Here is a 16,835-nt window from a genome sequence, read left to right as displayed (position 1 = left end):
ATGCCTCCTGGGCGCCTCCCTCGGGAGGTGTTCCGGGCATGTCCCACAGGGAGGAGGCCCCGGGGAAGACCCAGGACACGCTGGAGGGACTATGTCTCTCAGCTGGCCTGGGAACGCCTCGGGGTTCCCCCGGAGGAGCTGGAGGACGTGTCTGGGGTGAAGGAAGTCTGGGAGTCCCTGCTTAGGCTGCTGCCCAGCCCCGGATAAGCGGACGAAAATGAATGGATGGAATAAAAATATCTGTAATTAAATAAATGAGAGTTAAATGTCATAGTGTAGTTTCTTTTTAGTGTGATACTGTGGAACATTCCAGTAAAGCAATAACATTTTCATGAGACAAGTAGGTGAAAGAGCCAAAGATTCACCTATTCTGTTTGAGTCATGAATTATTCATGGATTTAGTAAACATGAGTTTGGTGACATCAAAATCCAAAGTGAGAAGAACTGTGAAGTGTTATTTAGAGAGGGGATGAGGGGATTGATACATTTTTTTATCTTTTTATCAGGTTGTCCCTCGCTATATTGCGGTTTTATTGCAGATTTTTTTGGTACAATTTTGCATGTTTTTTTTCAGTGTATGAAGGCGCATTGTGTTCCTCCCCCTGCGTCCTGATTGGCTAAGGGGCTGTAGACCATTGTCAATCAATCTCCTCTGTGCCGTGTCTCCTGTACAGTACAGAATGCGTTCACTTGCCAAATGTACATAAATGTTCGCTCTCTATCAGTGTGATTCTGAAGTGCTGAATGTTTGCAAGTTTTCTGCCTGACAAAACCCACAATGTCGACAAAACGTTCTGCACTGACAAAGGCTCCTGCGGTCACACCCAAAAGGCAGAGGAAGGTGCTAACCATCGCACAAAAAACTTCTGGACACACTGAAGGAAGGGCAGAGTCCTGCACCGGGTCTGGTGCAGGAAATAGTTGCTGAAATGGGCGGGTTTTAATGTTCTGGAATTTTACGGGCAGGTATGCGAGCGGGTCAGGACTAAACCAGGAATACACCAGAATTAAACCAGGTCTAAACCAGGACTAATGTTGGACTTAAGAGAGCCCCCGGAGCAGGTTGTCCACAAAGCGCGATCAGGCGACGGCCACATTTACTTCCGTGAGGTGCAGAGCTGAGCCGGTCCTTTCTCCTGCAGTCACCTCCAAGCCTGCTCCGACAGTGAGTCCTGTTTCAGTCCTGGTTAAGTTCTGTTTTAGTCCTAGTTCAGTTCTGCTTTAGTCCTCCTGTTTCAGTCCTGGAATCAGTCCTACGTTTAGTCTTGGGTTAGTCCTGGTTTAGTCTTGGTTCAGTCCATGGTGTAGGCAGCACAAAAGTTTGATATAATCTCGGGCTGACGGGTGGGTGTGGTGTTATACTGCTCGGGTGCGGGTCTCCAAAAATGGACCCGTGCAGGACTCGGTGCTGTAAACTCCATTATGGAATAAATTCATCTTTGTTCATTCATTTCATAAAGGACAAAAATAACAAAAGGACGACAGCAGCAATACGTTTTAAGAAGGCTGCAAAAAAGGTCCTATGTGAGAAAAGTGTATTAAGTGTGTGGTGAGGGATTTTACAGCCTTAAAACAGATATAATAATTGTTAAATATAAAGTTGACTACATTGATTTCACCTGACCATGTATTTTCATAGGGAAGCTGCAGGGGGAGCTCTATCACTGAAAAGTTACTTCTGCTTTAAAAGTTGATTATGCTTAACATGTCTCCTTTAATCTTTCTTTGCAGTGGAAACCCCAACACCAGGTTTGACCCTCGGAGCTGCTCCCACCACATCCCTCCATAATGTGACACCAGCACAGACGACACAAAGGACACAAGAAGCATCTGAAGTGACGAGCTCACAGCAACCTCAGGAGGAGCACAACTCATCCACACTGTCTGGTAGCTTCTGAAAAATGATGTTCAGAATTACATCTGCATGATTTGAGTTTCACTGACACTTCTGAACACGTCTCTTTCAGTTGTGCTGCAGTATGCTGCTGTGAGTGTAACCACCATTCTGATTATTGTATCAGGGAGTATTTTGATTTGGTGCTGGAAAAAGAAAACCAATAGACCAACAGGTGAGCCACACTCCAATGGAAACAATGCACTTTTTTTTGTCTTCTTCTTCATTTAATACTTTTTTACAGAAGATCCAACTGCTGCTGATGACTGTGAAATTCCAGAGGTGAGCCAATACACTGACCCCCAACCATGTGCAGTAGTTTATTTATTTATTTATTTGTAATAAAAATGAAATAGTCTTTAAAAGAACTCTATGTAGCCTGCGCAATTACAGTTTTTAAAAAGGGTCTAACAATCCCATTTGAACCTGGTGCTGTTGTCTTAACCTGCAGACAGGACACATACAAGAATTTGTGATTCTTTTAGTCAGACAGGAGTTTGTTTACTGTCTTTACATGTTTCAGTTACTTCCTGTAGTCTTTCTCAGAAGTGTCATGCGTCAGTGCAGTGACATGTCCTATACACTGAAGCAGCTTACAAGACTCATCACTACAACAGTACATGTTTAAAACCCGTTTAAAACTGATGACAGAGTGAACTTTTACCAAAGAGCATGTACAGTACAAGTTTCCTTCGTTCTCAGTGCATGGACAGAATCTAGTGTAGCAGCAGAGGCTGCACTAGCACTGATTCATGACTGACTGTAGGTCCTGGGTTTAGGTAGGATTCAGATCAGAGAAAGTCCTTTTAGGTTTAAACTAGAGACCCATGTGAGGCTCATTCAGCTTTCTGATTGAATAATCATCTTGAGAACCAAACATACAGTATATTACAACTTGGCCAAAAAATGTGCATTATATTATAATTATAACTGCTGTCAGTAAAACTCTATTTGATTTGAACATTGTTTCTCATTTCTGGGGACATAATGTTTAGGAAATTTATTTAAAAAATCTTATCCAGCTCCTTTTAAAATGTGTGATATAGTGCCCATTAATAAAAAAAAAAAAAAAAAACTTTAAGAGAGCTAGAAATATTCTGAACCAGTGATCCAAAAATGTTTGCTTATTAGTAGCAGGCACTGAATGTTGTAAAGCAGATCTTTTATGTAAAAGTAACTTTTCAGAGCATTTAGCAATGTTATAGTTATTTCCCCTCTCCTGAAGTGGAGTTGGAGTGATTTGTGCATTTTTGAGCAAACTTAAATCACTTATTTTCTACATGCCATACATATATTGCCGTTCATCTCCTGCCACCAGTACACAGCCTCTGTCCTCTGCTCTGTACTTACTTCATTCTCTCTTTTTTTTTTTTTCTTAAACTGTGATAGGTAGGATTTGTGAGTGTTGCCTAGTCATTTTGGTACAAATGAAAAAAAAAAAAATATAAAAATCTGCTACTTACTAGTGTGATTTGTTGCTGTCCATCTGAGTTGTTGACAGCTGTGTGGTACTTTGTTGTGATGTTTACGGTGACGTCAGCTCTCATTGGGCTCTACAGTTTTCAAACGCGGAAATCAGTGGATTTGTTTCTTTCATTACGGCAAATGGTTTTGATGAATATGAATATTAAAAAGTGTATAAATTATAACATAGTGGTTCACAAGTGTCATAGTTTAAAACTATATACCAGAAACAAGCACAGGAGGATTAACCTTTTATTAGACAAGATTGTAGCTTTTTCACAACGTGTTAAACCCAAATCAAATGTTTTACAGACAAACAGACTGTATGAGGAGATCCCAGCTCAGATCAGACCTGGTCCTGTGGAAAACTGTACTTCTTTTTCTTCCTCCCACCAGAAAACCACACAGACGGTCTACATCTTGGCCTCCAGTGCACAAGAACGGGTAAGAAACTGAAGTGTTACCCACAACACTAAAGAGTATTTCACAGGTTAGACTACTTACTCATTTCATCACTCTTACCTAGCAACCATAATGTTAAAAGATGGGGTTTAATGCAACATCTTTCTTACCATTTTATAACATTGCTCCCTTATCAAAAACATGCCTGAAGCGAGACCTAGTCAAACTTTTCTTATGGTCAGAGAAATATACATGTGGCGACACAAAGGGTTTAGGAGGGAAACCCAACGTAATATAATTTAACAAAACCAACAACGCCAATGGGCATAGCCCAGAAATTTAAACTAAATTTGCTAATCTAAAATAAGGCTCACAGGTTCGTTAATTGATAGACAGAGACAAGTGACTTACAAAACATGAAATTATTTATTGTTACCATTATTCATTTGTTTCCCTTTTGTTATCTTAACTTTAAGAGTAGACTGTTCACTGTTCACATAACTGCCGATTAAGGGCTTCACAAAAGCAGCTGTACGATGACTTTGTCCTTACAATATAAAACACAATAAAACAAAGCAAAGAACATTATATTTTATCCTTCACTTGGTAGTAGCCCCATACATGAACCTAAACCAGTGACCAGCCAACGTACCACAAAACACATGCTTCTACATCCACGAGGCTTGACGCCGAGCAGCCGGGGCATCTGACAGCAACACCGACCCAACCGTGGACAGCGGCTCACAGTGGCGCTAGTAGCGATCAACAGCAAATACACACAGGAGCTTTACTCACAAGCCATAACTTCGATCGGGCCATCGGAACTCTAGGAGCGGTGGCACTACAATAAAACCACACATTAAATTATAAAATTGTAATTGTAATTAGAGAACAGCAGTTGTTTACCTGTGCGTGACAAGGCGGAGCCTTATCCCGGAAGTGCGCCGAGGTCAGAGAACGAGACGCTACGGGGAGTGCCCTTTTATAAGCCCAGGCGCCACCTGGTGGCAGAAGGCAGCAGGCGCGCACTGCTACATACAGAACCTGCACCACTGTTCTGAGCCCATGCAGCACGTTCCAACAGAATGTCCCCCATGTTGGTACTGGACACTTAAGGTTTCTAACATAAAAACCAGTGCAATTAGAGGTCCAGCAAAAGTCATGTCTCATTATCTTTTCCACATAGTTTAGCATTTATATAAACAAACACTGTATATCTTTTGTACATTAGTGTTGTTTTTAAAGTTAAAGGTTCCATCTCATGTAAAATAACTCTTTTCACATTGTATCTTCTGCCCATAAACAAGCACAATTTGGGTTTTGGAACATCCATTACACCATTATGTTCTGAAATCTTACTGATTTCTTGGAGACAGTCACAGACCAGGAACTATGAAAGGCCAACTATTGCTCATCCCCTCGCCCGTCCTGAGAAAGCACAGGCTCCGCCCTCCAAATGTGACATAGGCGAGTGAGCCGCCCTTCCTCCGCCCATCTCAGGGAGGGAGGGGGAGACAGGCGTGCACCCTGATAGCGGTAGAAATAAACTTTTATTCATCACGGAGATACAGCGCGTTCAGCCGCATGTGTTGGACCCGGAATTGGAAGAGGACTTTGAGGAGCACGAAGCTCAAGCACCACGTCCACATCAGCTGAACATTACTGATTGGTAAAGTATTAATCGCACTAGTAGATAAACTTATTATATCGTGTTCACTGCAGTGTAGAACAATGAGTTTATGCTGTCGCTTTTCTTTAGGTGTTTATGTGGGAATTGTCAGTCGATGTGGGGTGGAGGCGGTGGAGCCGGCGACGTCAAACCCATCATAGGTGTAGCTGGCCACATCATTGTTGTAGCAGCTTTAGTTCGTTGTCACTTGGGAGGGTGGTAGAAAAATGCTGCAATTTGTTTAAAAAAAAACGCAGAATCAATCTAAAAACCACTTCAGGTACATATACAAGGCCCACACATCACTCTTAGAAGGTAGAAAGCTCTGAAAACTTGATTTTGCATGAGATGGGCCCTTTAAAGAAATAAGATTTTAATAGCAACAAGTTTCCCTATATTAAATACTCGTAAACAGAGCTGCTGTAGTGTGCCCTCGACTGGCCACTAATGTTTACTACACTTAAACTGTGTCATTTATGAATGACACGACTGAAATGAATGCTTTATAACAGTTTTCTCTTACTTGTGTTTTGTATGTTTTGTTTTTTTTAGTTTAACTTTATTAACAACATTATAATTTATTTTGCAATCTTAACTGGGATTTAACTCTCATATTTACATTTATTGGCTGCTAGTTTAGCTAAAATAACACATTTGGAGCAGTGGATTGATGTAACTGAATTTTACTTGTGAAAGGATTATTTTTTTTTAGGTTAGATGTAAGATTCTGTGCAAGGCTCAGCCCACACGTCTACATCACCCACACGTCTACATCACCCACACGTCTACATCACCCACAAGTCTACATCACCCACAAGTCTACATCACCCACAAGTCTACATCACCCACAAGTCTACATCACCCACACGTCTACATCACCCACACGTCTACATCACCCACACGTCTACATCACCCACACGTCTACATCACCCACACGTCTACATCACCCACAAGTCTACATCACCCACACAAGTCTACATCACCCACAAGTCTACATCACCCACACGTCTACATCACCCACACGTCTACATCACCCACACGTCTACATCACCCACACGTCACATCACCCACACGTCTACATCACCCACAAGTCTACATCACCCACAAGTCTACATCACCCACAAGTCTACATCACCCACACGTCTACATCACCCACAAGTCTACATCACCCACACGTCTACATCACCCACACGTCTACATCACCCACACGTCTACATCACCCACACGTCTACATCACCACACGTCTACATCAAACGTCTACATCACCCACAAGTCTACATCACCCACACGTCTACATCACCCACACATCACACACGTCTACATCACCCACACGTCTACATCACCCACACGTCTACAGTCTACATCACCCACACTACATCACCCACAAGTCTACATCACCCACACGTCTACATCACCCACACGTCTCATACCACACACACACCCACACGTCTACATCACCAACAAGTCTACATCACCCACAGACTCACATCCATACCACACAGTCTACATCACCCACACGTCTACCTACACCCACAAGTTTACATCACACACGTACATCACCCACAAGACATACCCACACGTCTACATCAGCTACCAGCTAAACACAAGTACATCCATACACAACAATTACCGCATTTTTCAGACTATAAGTAGCTCTGGAGTATAAATTGCACCAGCCAAAAAATGCATAATGAATAACTTAAAAAACACATATGAGTCATACCGGACTTTTTGGTGGAAATTTATTTGATAAAATCAGAGACCAGGAATCGACACTTCCTGTTAAAAGGCAGTTCTAGTCATAGCAACAGACTGTTAACGTCACATATGAACAGTTCTTCAGATAATTATAGCATAAACAACAGAACAGAACAAGTTTACCAAACTCTCCATCTCACTCCAAATCACTAAATCTACTGAATTTTTCATCCTATTTGTTTATTTTACATTCAAATTCCTCAAAGTAACCACCCTTTGCTTTGTTGACAGAGCTGCAAACTCTCGACCTTTTCCCAGTAAAAGAGAAATAAAGTTACTTGAAATGTTTTTTACTTCACAGGTGAACCAGAGACCAAAAGGTGACACCACAAACCCAAGTATTTTCTGGCAATTAAAATGTCCACAATTTAATGTATGAAAAATAGATTAATTTTAATGCCATACCATTGTACAGGGCTATATGCTTTTTATTGTATTATTTTATTTCATTTTATTTTTTATTTTTTTAAAAAGCACTTTCACTTTCAGAACTTAGTTAATATTGCCCTTTATGATTAGTTTAAACAGATGTGTGGCACTGCAGAGTCTTACATGTGTCATATTTTGTGAGCAACAAAACAGGAGTCCAGAGCAGAGGGTGAGTATGAGCTGTAAGGGGAAATGAAACTATGACGTCTTGAAGCCAGAGAATGTAAGAACTCAAAACATTTAAGAGTCACTCTAAATACAACAGTGAGTGTGTAAATGAGAAGAGGAAACATGGTTTAAAAGTCTGAAGCTCAGACTGATCTTAATATTAAGGCTGCATGACATGAGACTAATATGTTGTATTCTATAACTCTGTTTTCTATTACAATAACAATATGTAAGTGATATTTGAATACACTTTTTGGCACAACAACTTTAGCTACATTAAAGTTAAAATGCACATGCCTTCAATTACAAGTCAAAATAAAAATTCAAGAGACAAAACCAAGAACAACCCAAGTCTAATAAGAAGAAAAATCATGAATCAAATCTGCATTTTTGTCCGTGTTACTTTAGTACACTTCTGTCAAATGTTATTGTAGAGGTTGATTATTGCACCAGCCAGTCATATAGTATTGATTTTTTTTTTTTTTTTTTTGTGATATATAGTGCAGCTTTCTTAGTGTGTCTGAAAATTGAACTGAAGCTTTAATATTAGGGCTGCATGATATGAGGAACAAAAAGCTATATTTGATAACTGTTTTCCATTGTGATAACAATATTATTGTGTTATTTGAATGTACGTTTTGGCACAATAAGTTCATTTACTGCATTATATTGTGCAGCTTTCTTAACATGTCTCCTTTAATCTTTCTTTGCAGTGGAAACCCCAACACCAGGTTTGACCCTCGGAGCTGCTCCCACCACATCCCTCCATAATGTGACACCAGCACAGACGACACAAAGGACACAAGAAGCATCTGAAGTGACGAGCTCACAGCAACCTCAGGAGGAGCACAACTCATCCACACTGTCTGGTAGCTTCTGAAAAATGATGTTCAGAATTACATCTGCATGATTTGAGTTTCACTGACACTTCTGAACGTGTCTCTTTCAGTTGTGCTGCAGTATGTTGCTGTGAGTGTAACCACCATTCTGATTATTGTATCAGGGAGTATTTTGATTTGGTGCTGGAAAAAGAAAACCAATAGACCAACAGGTGAGCCACACTCCAATGGAAACAATGCACTTTTTTTTTTTTATCCGTCTGGTTCATTTAACACTTTTTTACAGAAGATCCAACTGCTGCTGATGACTGTGAAATTCCAGAGGTGAGCCAATACAAATAAAATAGAAATGAAATACTCCTTGAAGGAACTGTATGTATTCTGCGCTAACACAGTTTTTAAAAAGTACTTAACAATCCCAACTGAACCTGGTGCCGTTGTCTTAACCTGCAGACAGGACACATACAAGAATTAGTGATTCTTTTAGTCAGACAGGAGTTTGTTTACCGTCTTTACATGTTTCAGTTACTTCCTGTAGCAGCAGAGGCTGCACTAGCACTGATTCATGATTGGCTGTAGGTCCTGGGTTTACGTAGGATTCAGATCAGAGAAAGTCCTGTTCTGAATTCATCAAATAGCTCAGAATAGTGCGCTGAGTGAGGAAGGCGTTAGGAAAAGGAGCCTGCATGCTTCCTTTCACAGCTCCTTTAGCAAAGGAAACTCCACAGCTTCAGGAGCATAAGGAGCTATGAGATCCCACATATGTCATTTCAGTGAAAGTTTCTGAACACAGCCGATTTTGGCATAAAGAGCTTGTAATGCTTTAAAAGTCTCATTTTTTCAGACATTTTACAATTAAATACAACATATCTGGATAAACCCAAGTTTATATAAAAATGAGTTTATATAAAAGTGGTGGCTCCTAACACCGTGTGAGCTCTGTTATCCTCTGTTGTGGTTTTTTTCTTTTTTTTTTTTTTTAGGTGCCTCAGGGGGGTGCCAGTCAATTCACCCACATTGCCTAGTATGAAAGTGGTGTGTGTGCGTGCGTGTGTGTGTGTGTGTGTGTGTGTGTGTGTGTGAGGATGGTGGTGGTTGTAGGGTCAATGTTGCAGGTTGGCAATCTTGCTTCCACCAGTCTGCCCAGGGCAGCTGTGACAATAGTAGTTTACCACCACCGAGTGTGGAATGAATGAATAATGCTCTGTAAAGCGTCTTAGAGTGTCCACAAAAGCACTATATAAAATTGATGCATCATTATTATTCTTTTCTGTTATTTTATTTTTTTGTTTATATATTTACTGTTTTTATCTACTTATTTTTATTAGTACTTCTTTTACCTATTCTTTTATGTGTTGTTTCTATTAGTTCCTTTTGCCTGGAACATAATTCTGCTGACTTCTTAAAGTTGAATGTTTTACATTGCACTTTGGAAGCCTTCTTGTTTATTAAATGTGCTATACAAATAAAGTTGAATTGGACTGAATTGGAAAATAAAAGCATTAGGGCCATCATAGTTCTACACGCTTGATTTGTAGACTGCATGAGGAAAGACCTGTGCACATGTTATGTTTCATGGTGGGGATCTTGGGGGTGTGGGACAGAAGGATGAAGAGCAGCATGTCTTGTGATTGGATGGAATTTGTCTTGTATGTGATTGGATGGAATAAGTTTTGTATATGACTTTTGTCCATAGTCATTCATTGTTGTTACAGGAGCCCCTCAAAAAAGAGATGATGCATCTCAAGGGGCAATTCTTAATAACATTTGATTATTTAGTCTATTCTGTTGTGTTTATGGCTTTATTATATCAGGATGTCACAGATCGTACAGTCGGTGGTGTTTATTACAGAGAGCTCATGTAACAGCGTCTCTCTTGTGCAAAACACTGAATTCACAAGTTTCTCTTAAGTTATTCATTTCCATAATGTTAGACAGGGGTCAAAGGAGTCTGTTGTCCCAGGCCCCAGAGTTTTGAACCCTAAATTGGACCCAGAATTGCTAAAAAAAAAAAAAAAAATTGGCAGACAGATTTATTAAGCTGGCAGAGAATACACAAGACATTTCCACAGATATTGTGCCTTAGAAAACCATTGAGTTTGAAGTTTGAAGTTTGGCTATGTGCTAATGTGATACTTCTGACTGCTGTGAAAAAGGTCATGGGACTGGAGTTTTCAACCGTGGAAGTCAGCAGACTTGTCTCTTTCATTTCAACATGTTTGATTAATATTGTGATTTAAAATGTTCAAATTATAACATAATGTCCCAGAGGTGTCAGAGATTAAAACTATGGAACAAGGACAAAAACTTCTTTCAGTTTTAATAACTAACATTTTACTAGACAAGATTGTAGCTTGTTCACAATGTGTTAAACAAAAAATGAATGTTTTATAGATGAGCAGACTGTATGAGGAGATCCCAGCTCAGATCACACCAGGTCCTGTGGAAAACTGTACTTCTTTTTCTTCCTCCCACCAGAAAACCACACAGACGGTCTATATCTTGGCCTCCAGTGCACAAGAACGGGTAAGAAACTGAAGTGTTACCCACAACACTAAAGTGTATTTCACAGATCAGACTACTTACTGTATTTTTTCAGAATATAAATTGCTCTGGAATGTAAGTCACACCAGCTAAAAAATGCGTAATGAAGAAGAAGAAAAAAAACAACAACATATAAGTTGCACTTTTTTGGGGAAATTTATTTAATGAAATCAAAGACCAGGAACCGATATTTCATCTTGAAAGCCAAGTTGTAGTAATAACAACAGAACAGAGAACAACAGACTGTTAACGTCACATATGAACAGTTCTTCACATAAACTATAACATAAACAACAGAACAGAACAAGTTTACCAAACTCTCCATCTCACTCCAAATCACTAAATCCATTCAATTCTTCATCCTCTGTGTCACTTCTGAACAACTCTGTGACCTCTGGAGGTAAACAGAGCACCGCTTCCTCTTCTGTGTAGCTGTTGTCAGACTCAGCATCAGTTCCAGTTAGAATTAGTCCGGCCTTTCTGAATCCCGACAGGATGGTTTTGGTTGTCTTTATAAGTTTGTTTAAAGTTTTACATTTTCAGTGGTACAGAAGTAATGGTGCGGTCGACAGCGCCCTCTCGAGGCTGTCAGTGTGAACATATTAATATATAAGCCGTACCAGAGTATAACAGCAGGAACCATGAAAAAAAAGTGTGATTTATATTCCAAAAAATACAGTATACCCATATGAAAAAAACTGAAAAAAAAAAAAAAAAGAATTTACCACTGTCTTTGTAGTAAATCTTTATATAAGGTTAATATGTGTCATGTGTGGTTTACTCCTGAAAGTGTTTCCCCTTTTGCATTTTTCTCATACAACTATATGATGAAAAACTAGTAAAGATAAAGTGAACATTTTGCATGACATTTACAGGTAATGTGCACGATCAACTACATTGTCTTTGTATGTTCCATGTAATGTTTGTATTCTTTAATTATATGATGTAGTTTAAAAAAACTACACAAAGTCAGAAGGAAGATTTGAACCCAGGTCTCCCATCTGAAAGAGCAGTGACTTACAAGTTGAGCAAACCAGCTAGAACCTATGGAGGGAACTATAGCAGATGTTGAGGACAATTACAAGTACCTTGGTCTTTCATGAGCAAATAGCAACCTGGAAGAGGCAACAAGGAAAGGAGCTACAGGATTTTGCAGAGTAAAAATCTTTTCACAGCCTGATGTATGTTCACTGTGACATCAGTGGAACAGTGTGTGTCTTATGTGTTTTAAGGTTGTAATGCAATATTTACATTACTGTGTTTACACCCATGCTGCCCAAACACACACACACACACACACACACACACACACCCACACATATAAACACACATACACATATAAACACACACAAACACACATATAAACACACACACACAACACACACACACACACACACACACACCCACACATATAAACACACATACACATATAAACACACACACACACACACATATAAACACACACAAACACACATATAAACACACACACACACACACACATATAAACACACACACACCACACATATAAACACACACACACACACACATATAAACACACACACACACACACACACACACATATAAACACACACATATAAACACACACACACATATAAACACACACACACAAACACACACACACACACATATAAACACACACACATATAAACACACATACACATATAAACACACACACACACACACACATATAAACACACACACACACACAACACACACACATAACACACACAACACACACAAACACACACACACACACACATAAACACACACACACACATATAAACACACACACACACACACACACACATATAAACACACACACACACACACACACATATAAACACACACACACAAACACACATATAAACACACACACACACACAACACACACACACACACACACACACACACACACACACACACACAACATATAAACACACACACACATATAAACACACACACACCCACACATATAAACACACACACACAAACACACATATAAACACACACACACAAACACACATATAAACACACACACAAATAAACACACACACACATATAAACAACACACACATAAACACACACACACACATACAACACACACAAACACACACACACACACACACACATACACAAACACACACACACACAACAAACAACATACACACATAACACACACACACACACACAACACACACACACACACACACAACACACACATAAACACACACACACACACATACAACACACACACACAAACACACACACACAACAAACACACACACACACACAACACACACACACAAACATACACACACACACACACACACACACACACACACACACACACACATACAAACACACACACAAACACACACATACATACAAACACACACACATACACACACACACACACAAACACACACACACATACAAACACAAACACACACATTCAAACACACACATACACGCACACAAACACACACACACATACAAACACACACATACAAACACGCACACACTCACATACAAACACTTGCACAAACACACATACATACAAACACACATACACAAACACACACAGGCATATAAACACAAACACACACACACACAGGCATATAAAACACACACAAACACACACACACACAGGCATATAAACACACACAAACACACACACACACACAAACTGAACTAGAAATATTCTGAACCAGTGATCTAAAAAATGTTGTTTGCTTGCAATTAGCATGCACTGAATGTTTAAACCAGAACTATTCCGCAATTTTAACATTTCAGAGCTTTTTTTTTTTTTTTTCAAATTTACTTTTTATTGAAAAAGCAGATTACATTTTGCAGTGTGTAAAATTAAATCACATGTTCCTGCTCTTACAATTTTTTTGAAAACATATACAAACTCAGAACAGGTTGGGGAGCCAGGGAACCTGTTTCACAATTTAACAGAATATTGCAACTATGAGGTAGTTTTATATGAAGTCTGATCTCACTGGCTTTACATATTCTGTCCACCTAGTCCACATCTTGTAAAATGAGTCCAGCTGCACTTTCAGTAAAAATGAAACCTTTTCCATCATGTAGATCTCTTGCACAATGTCAATCCAGTTCTCAATTGTTGGTTGCTCAGGTTTAAGCCATTTCCTTGTTATTGCCTTTTTACTTGCTGCCAATAACATTTAAGAGCTTTTAACAATATAGTTGTTTCCCTCACCATTTACTCACCTGAAATTGTATGTGGAGTGATTCATGCAGTAGTTTCATTATCAGGATGTGCGCTGATTATGTTGTGATAGTCCACGGAGAGCAAAGACTCAGAAGTGAAACCTTTAAAAGATTGTGTTAGCAGTTTTAAAATGAAAGGCCATCCCATAGAAGTAACACCTTTATTTTGTTTAATGAATGTTTAAAGTGTTAGAAAAATGTGTTCCTTGCATGTTCATTCACATAGGATTTTTAAATTACATATATGTGTAAGTAGAGGTATTCTGCTACTTCATAGGCTATGTACTACACACTACAAACTATTTTAAATATTTACACAGGTACTATCTCACCAAAACAAGTCATAATTAGTAAAACGTGAAAACTTATCATATGCACTTTAAATTCGCCTATATTTAGTCTAAAATGTCATGTTTTTTTGTTTTGTTTTGTTTTTTCCAGATAAACCAATTGTATGAAGAGATCCCTGGTTCTGTGGAAATCACTCCTGCTCCTTCCAAGGAAAACAATATCTACAGCCTGGCCTCATTGCCCATTCAACAGCCACAGGCAAAGTAACATTGAAGAAATTACAAAAAAACAAAACAAAAAAAACCCCACAACGTTATGGGACAAACATGTTGCCTTTATAAATGATTTTGCCAAGCCACTCTATGGAATGTAGAATATTTAGGTCTATTACTCTACTCAAAACTTAACTTTAAACTTTAAAAGTCACATTAATAAACTTGGAAATGCACTGAAGTTCAACGTGATGAATTTTACACATATTAGAAATTCTTTAACAACTGAGGCTTCATATACTATATTTTTTGGATTATAAGTTGTTCCACCAGCCAAGAAAGGTTTAACGAAGAAGAAAAAACATATATATGTCACACCGGACAATAAGTTGCACTTTTGGGGGGAAATTTATTTGGTAAAATCAGAGACCAGGAACCGATATTTCATGTTGAAAGACAAGATACAGTAACAACAACAACAACAGACTGTTGACGTCACATATCAACAGTTCTTCAGATAAACTATAACATAAACAACAGAACAGAACAAGTTTACCAAACTCTCCATCTCACTCCAAATCACTAAATCCATTTAATTCTTCATCCTCGGTGTCACTTCTGAACAACTCTGTGACCTCTGGAGGTAAACAGAGCACCGCTTCCTCTTCTGTGTATCTGTCGTCAGACTCAGCATCAGTTCCAGTTAGAATTATTCTGGTCTTTCTGAATCCCGACAGGATGGTTTCAGTGTCACTGAAGTCCAGGCTTTGTCCATCCATCCAGTCACTTCCAGAAAAGTTGCATGGTGCATCCTTCTGGTTGTCGTGAAGCTGTGTTCTCCAGTCTCTAGCTCACTTCAGACTTTCTTTCTGCTGCTTGATTAAAATTATCAGCTGCAGATTTTGCTATTTGCAGTTTGTAATCTGAAAAATATGATTTTCTTTTTGGGGGCATCTGTGTTCAGTCTTCTCAGTCGTCTTTATAAGTTTAGTTATTAAAATTTTCAGTGGCACAGAAGTAATGGTGCGATCGACTGACATGATACAGACAGGACAGAGGCTCTTTCTGCAGGAGACATGTGGGTCCAGTCAAGTGGTAACGGAGGGAAACAGGGGCAGATTTTTGACATTCAAATGTCTCTTATTCAGAAACTAGAGGGACTATTGAAATAAGTAAAGTATCAGAATGTAGGAAAGAGTTACACTCCAACAGGGTCAAGTTAAACCTGTGATATTCTTTCAAGTTGTTGACAAAAAAAAAAAAAAAAAAAAACTCATATCGGTAATGGAGGGAATGAAATATGCAGCACTTTTTGGGCAATAAATCCAAACAGTGATAACTCTTGGTTCTCACTTCCATATCCTTAACAAACTGGTTTGAATATTTGCTTCATATAGTTTTCTACCATATGGTACAAGATTAGGTTGAAAAACCTCTTACTTTTTGAGTCATGAGATTTTTTTATTAAGAAAGGTCATGGTAACGGAAGGAAAAGTAACGGAGGGGAAATTGTGCAAACAAGTAGAAGGTGCAGGATTTTGCATAATTTGTCAACTTTTTTCTTCTGAATACTTTAATATTACTTCAAAATGAAAGGAAACTATTTCTATAAAATATGTCAGTCCTTCCAAGCTAAATTATTATTATTTTTAATCATGTACCTTCATCAACAGTTCAAAGATGGAATAACACAAGATATGATGAAATACATCCATTTATTTACATGATTTGCAGGTCTTTGAAATTTGTGAAATAATTTTTGTTCCATGTTTCATACATGGTCTGTTTAAAACATATGGAACTTTAGAACCAAAAATTGTACAGAAAAAAGGTCAACAGTTTCATAAACTAGAGTACATATGTATCTGTTCAATACATTTTTATATCAGATGCATTAACTTGAATTTTTG

The 16,835-nt window shown here is 38.7% G+C and overlaps 1 protein-coding gene across 1 annotated transcript; it reads left to right on the top strand.

Annotated features, from left to right (window-relative positions):
- Positions 1-1,385: 1,385 nt before the first annotated feature.
- On the top strand, positions 1,386-15,161 carry LOC129409727 (uncharacterized). The gene is made up of 8 exons (XM_055156251.1): positions 1,386-1,410; positions 1,732-1,887; positions 3,692-3,802; positions 8,498-8,653; positions 8,734-8,835; positions 8,910-8,947; positions 11,018-11,149; positions 14,864-15,161. Exons 1-8 carry the CDS (start codon positions 1,386-1,388, stop codon positions 14,978-14,980), a joined length of 837 nt encoding a protein of 278 aa, XP_055012226.1. The 3' UTR covers positions 14,981-15,161.
- The last annotated feature ends 1,674 nt before the right edge of the window (positions 15,162-16,835 follow it).

The sequence above is a fragment of the Boleophthalmus pectinirostris genome, unplaced genomic scaffold, assembly GCF_026225935.1.
Source record: "Boleophthalmus pectinirostris isolate CB_2022bp ecotype Guang Dong unplaced genomic scaffold, ASM2622593v1 HiC_scaffold_20, whole genome shotgun sequence".
NCBI classification, from domain to species: Eukaryota; Metazoa; Chordata; class Actinopteri; order Gobiiformes; family Gobiidae; genus Boleophthalmus; species Boleophthalmus pectinirostris.
The sequence above is the reverse complement of the archived record's forward strand: the minus strand, read 5'-3'. Positions and strand labels throughout refer to the sequence as shown.

What these genes read in the sequence shown, in the direction of transcription:
- LOC129409727 (XM_055156251.1), top strand. Translation starts at nt 1,386, where the DNA reads ATGGACCCGTGCAGGACTCGGTGCT. An exon ending in GAAAACCAATAGACCAACAG is followed by an intron (nt 8,836 to 8,909) that starts GTGAGCCACACT and finishes ACTTTTTTACAG; the next exon opens with AAGATCCAACTGCTGCTGAT. An exon ending in ATGACTGTGAAATTCCAGAG is followed by an intron (nt 8,948 to 11,017) that starts GTGAGCCAATAC and finishes AATGTTTTATAG; the next exon opens with ATGAGCAGACTGTATGAGGA.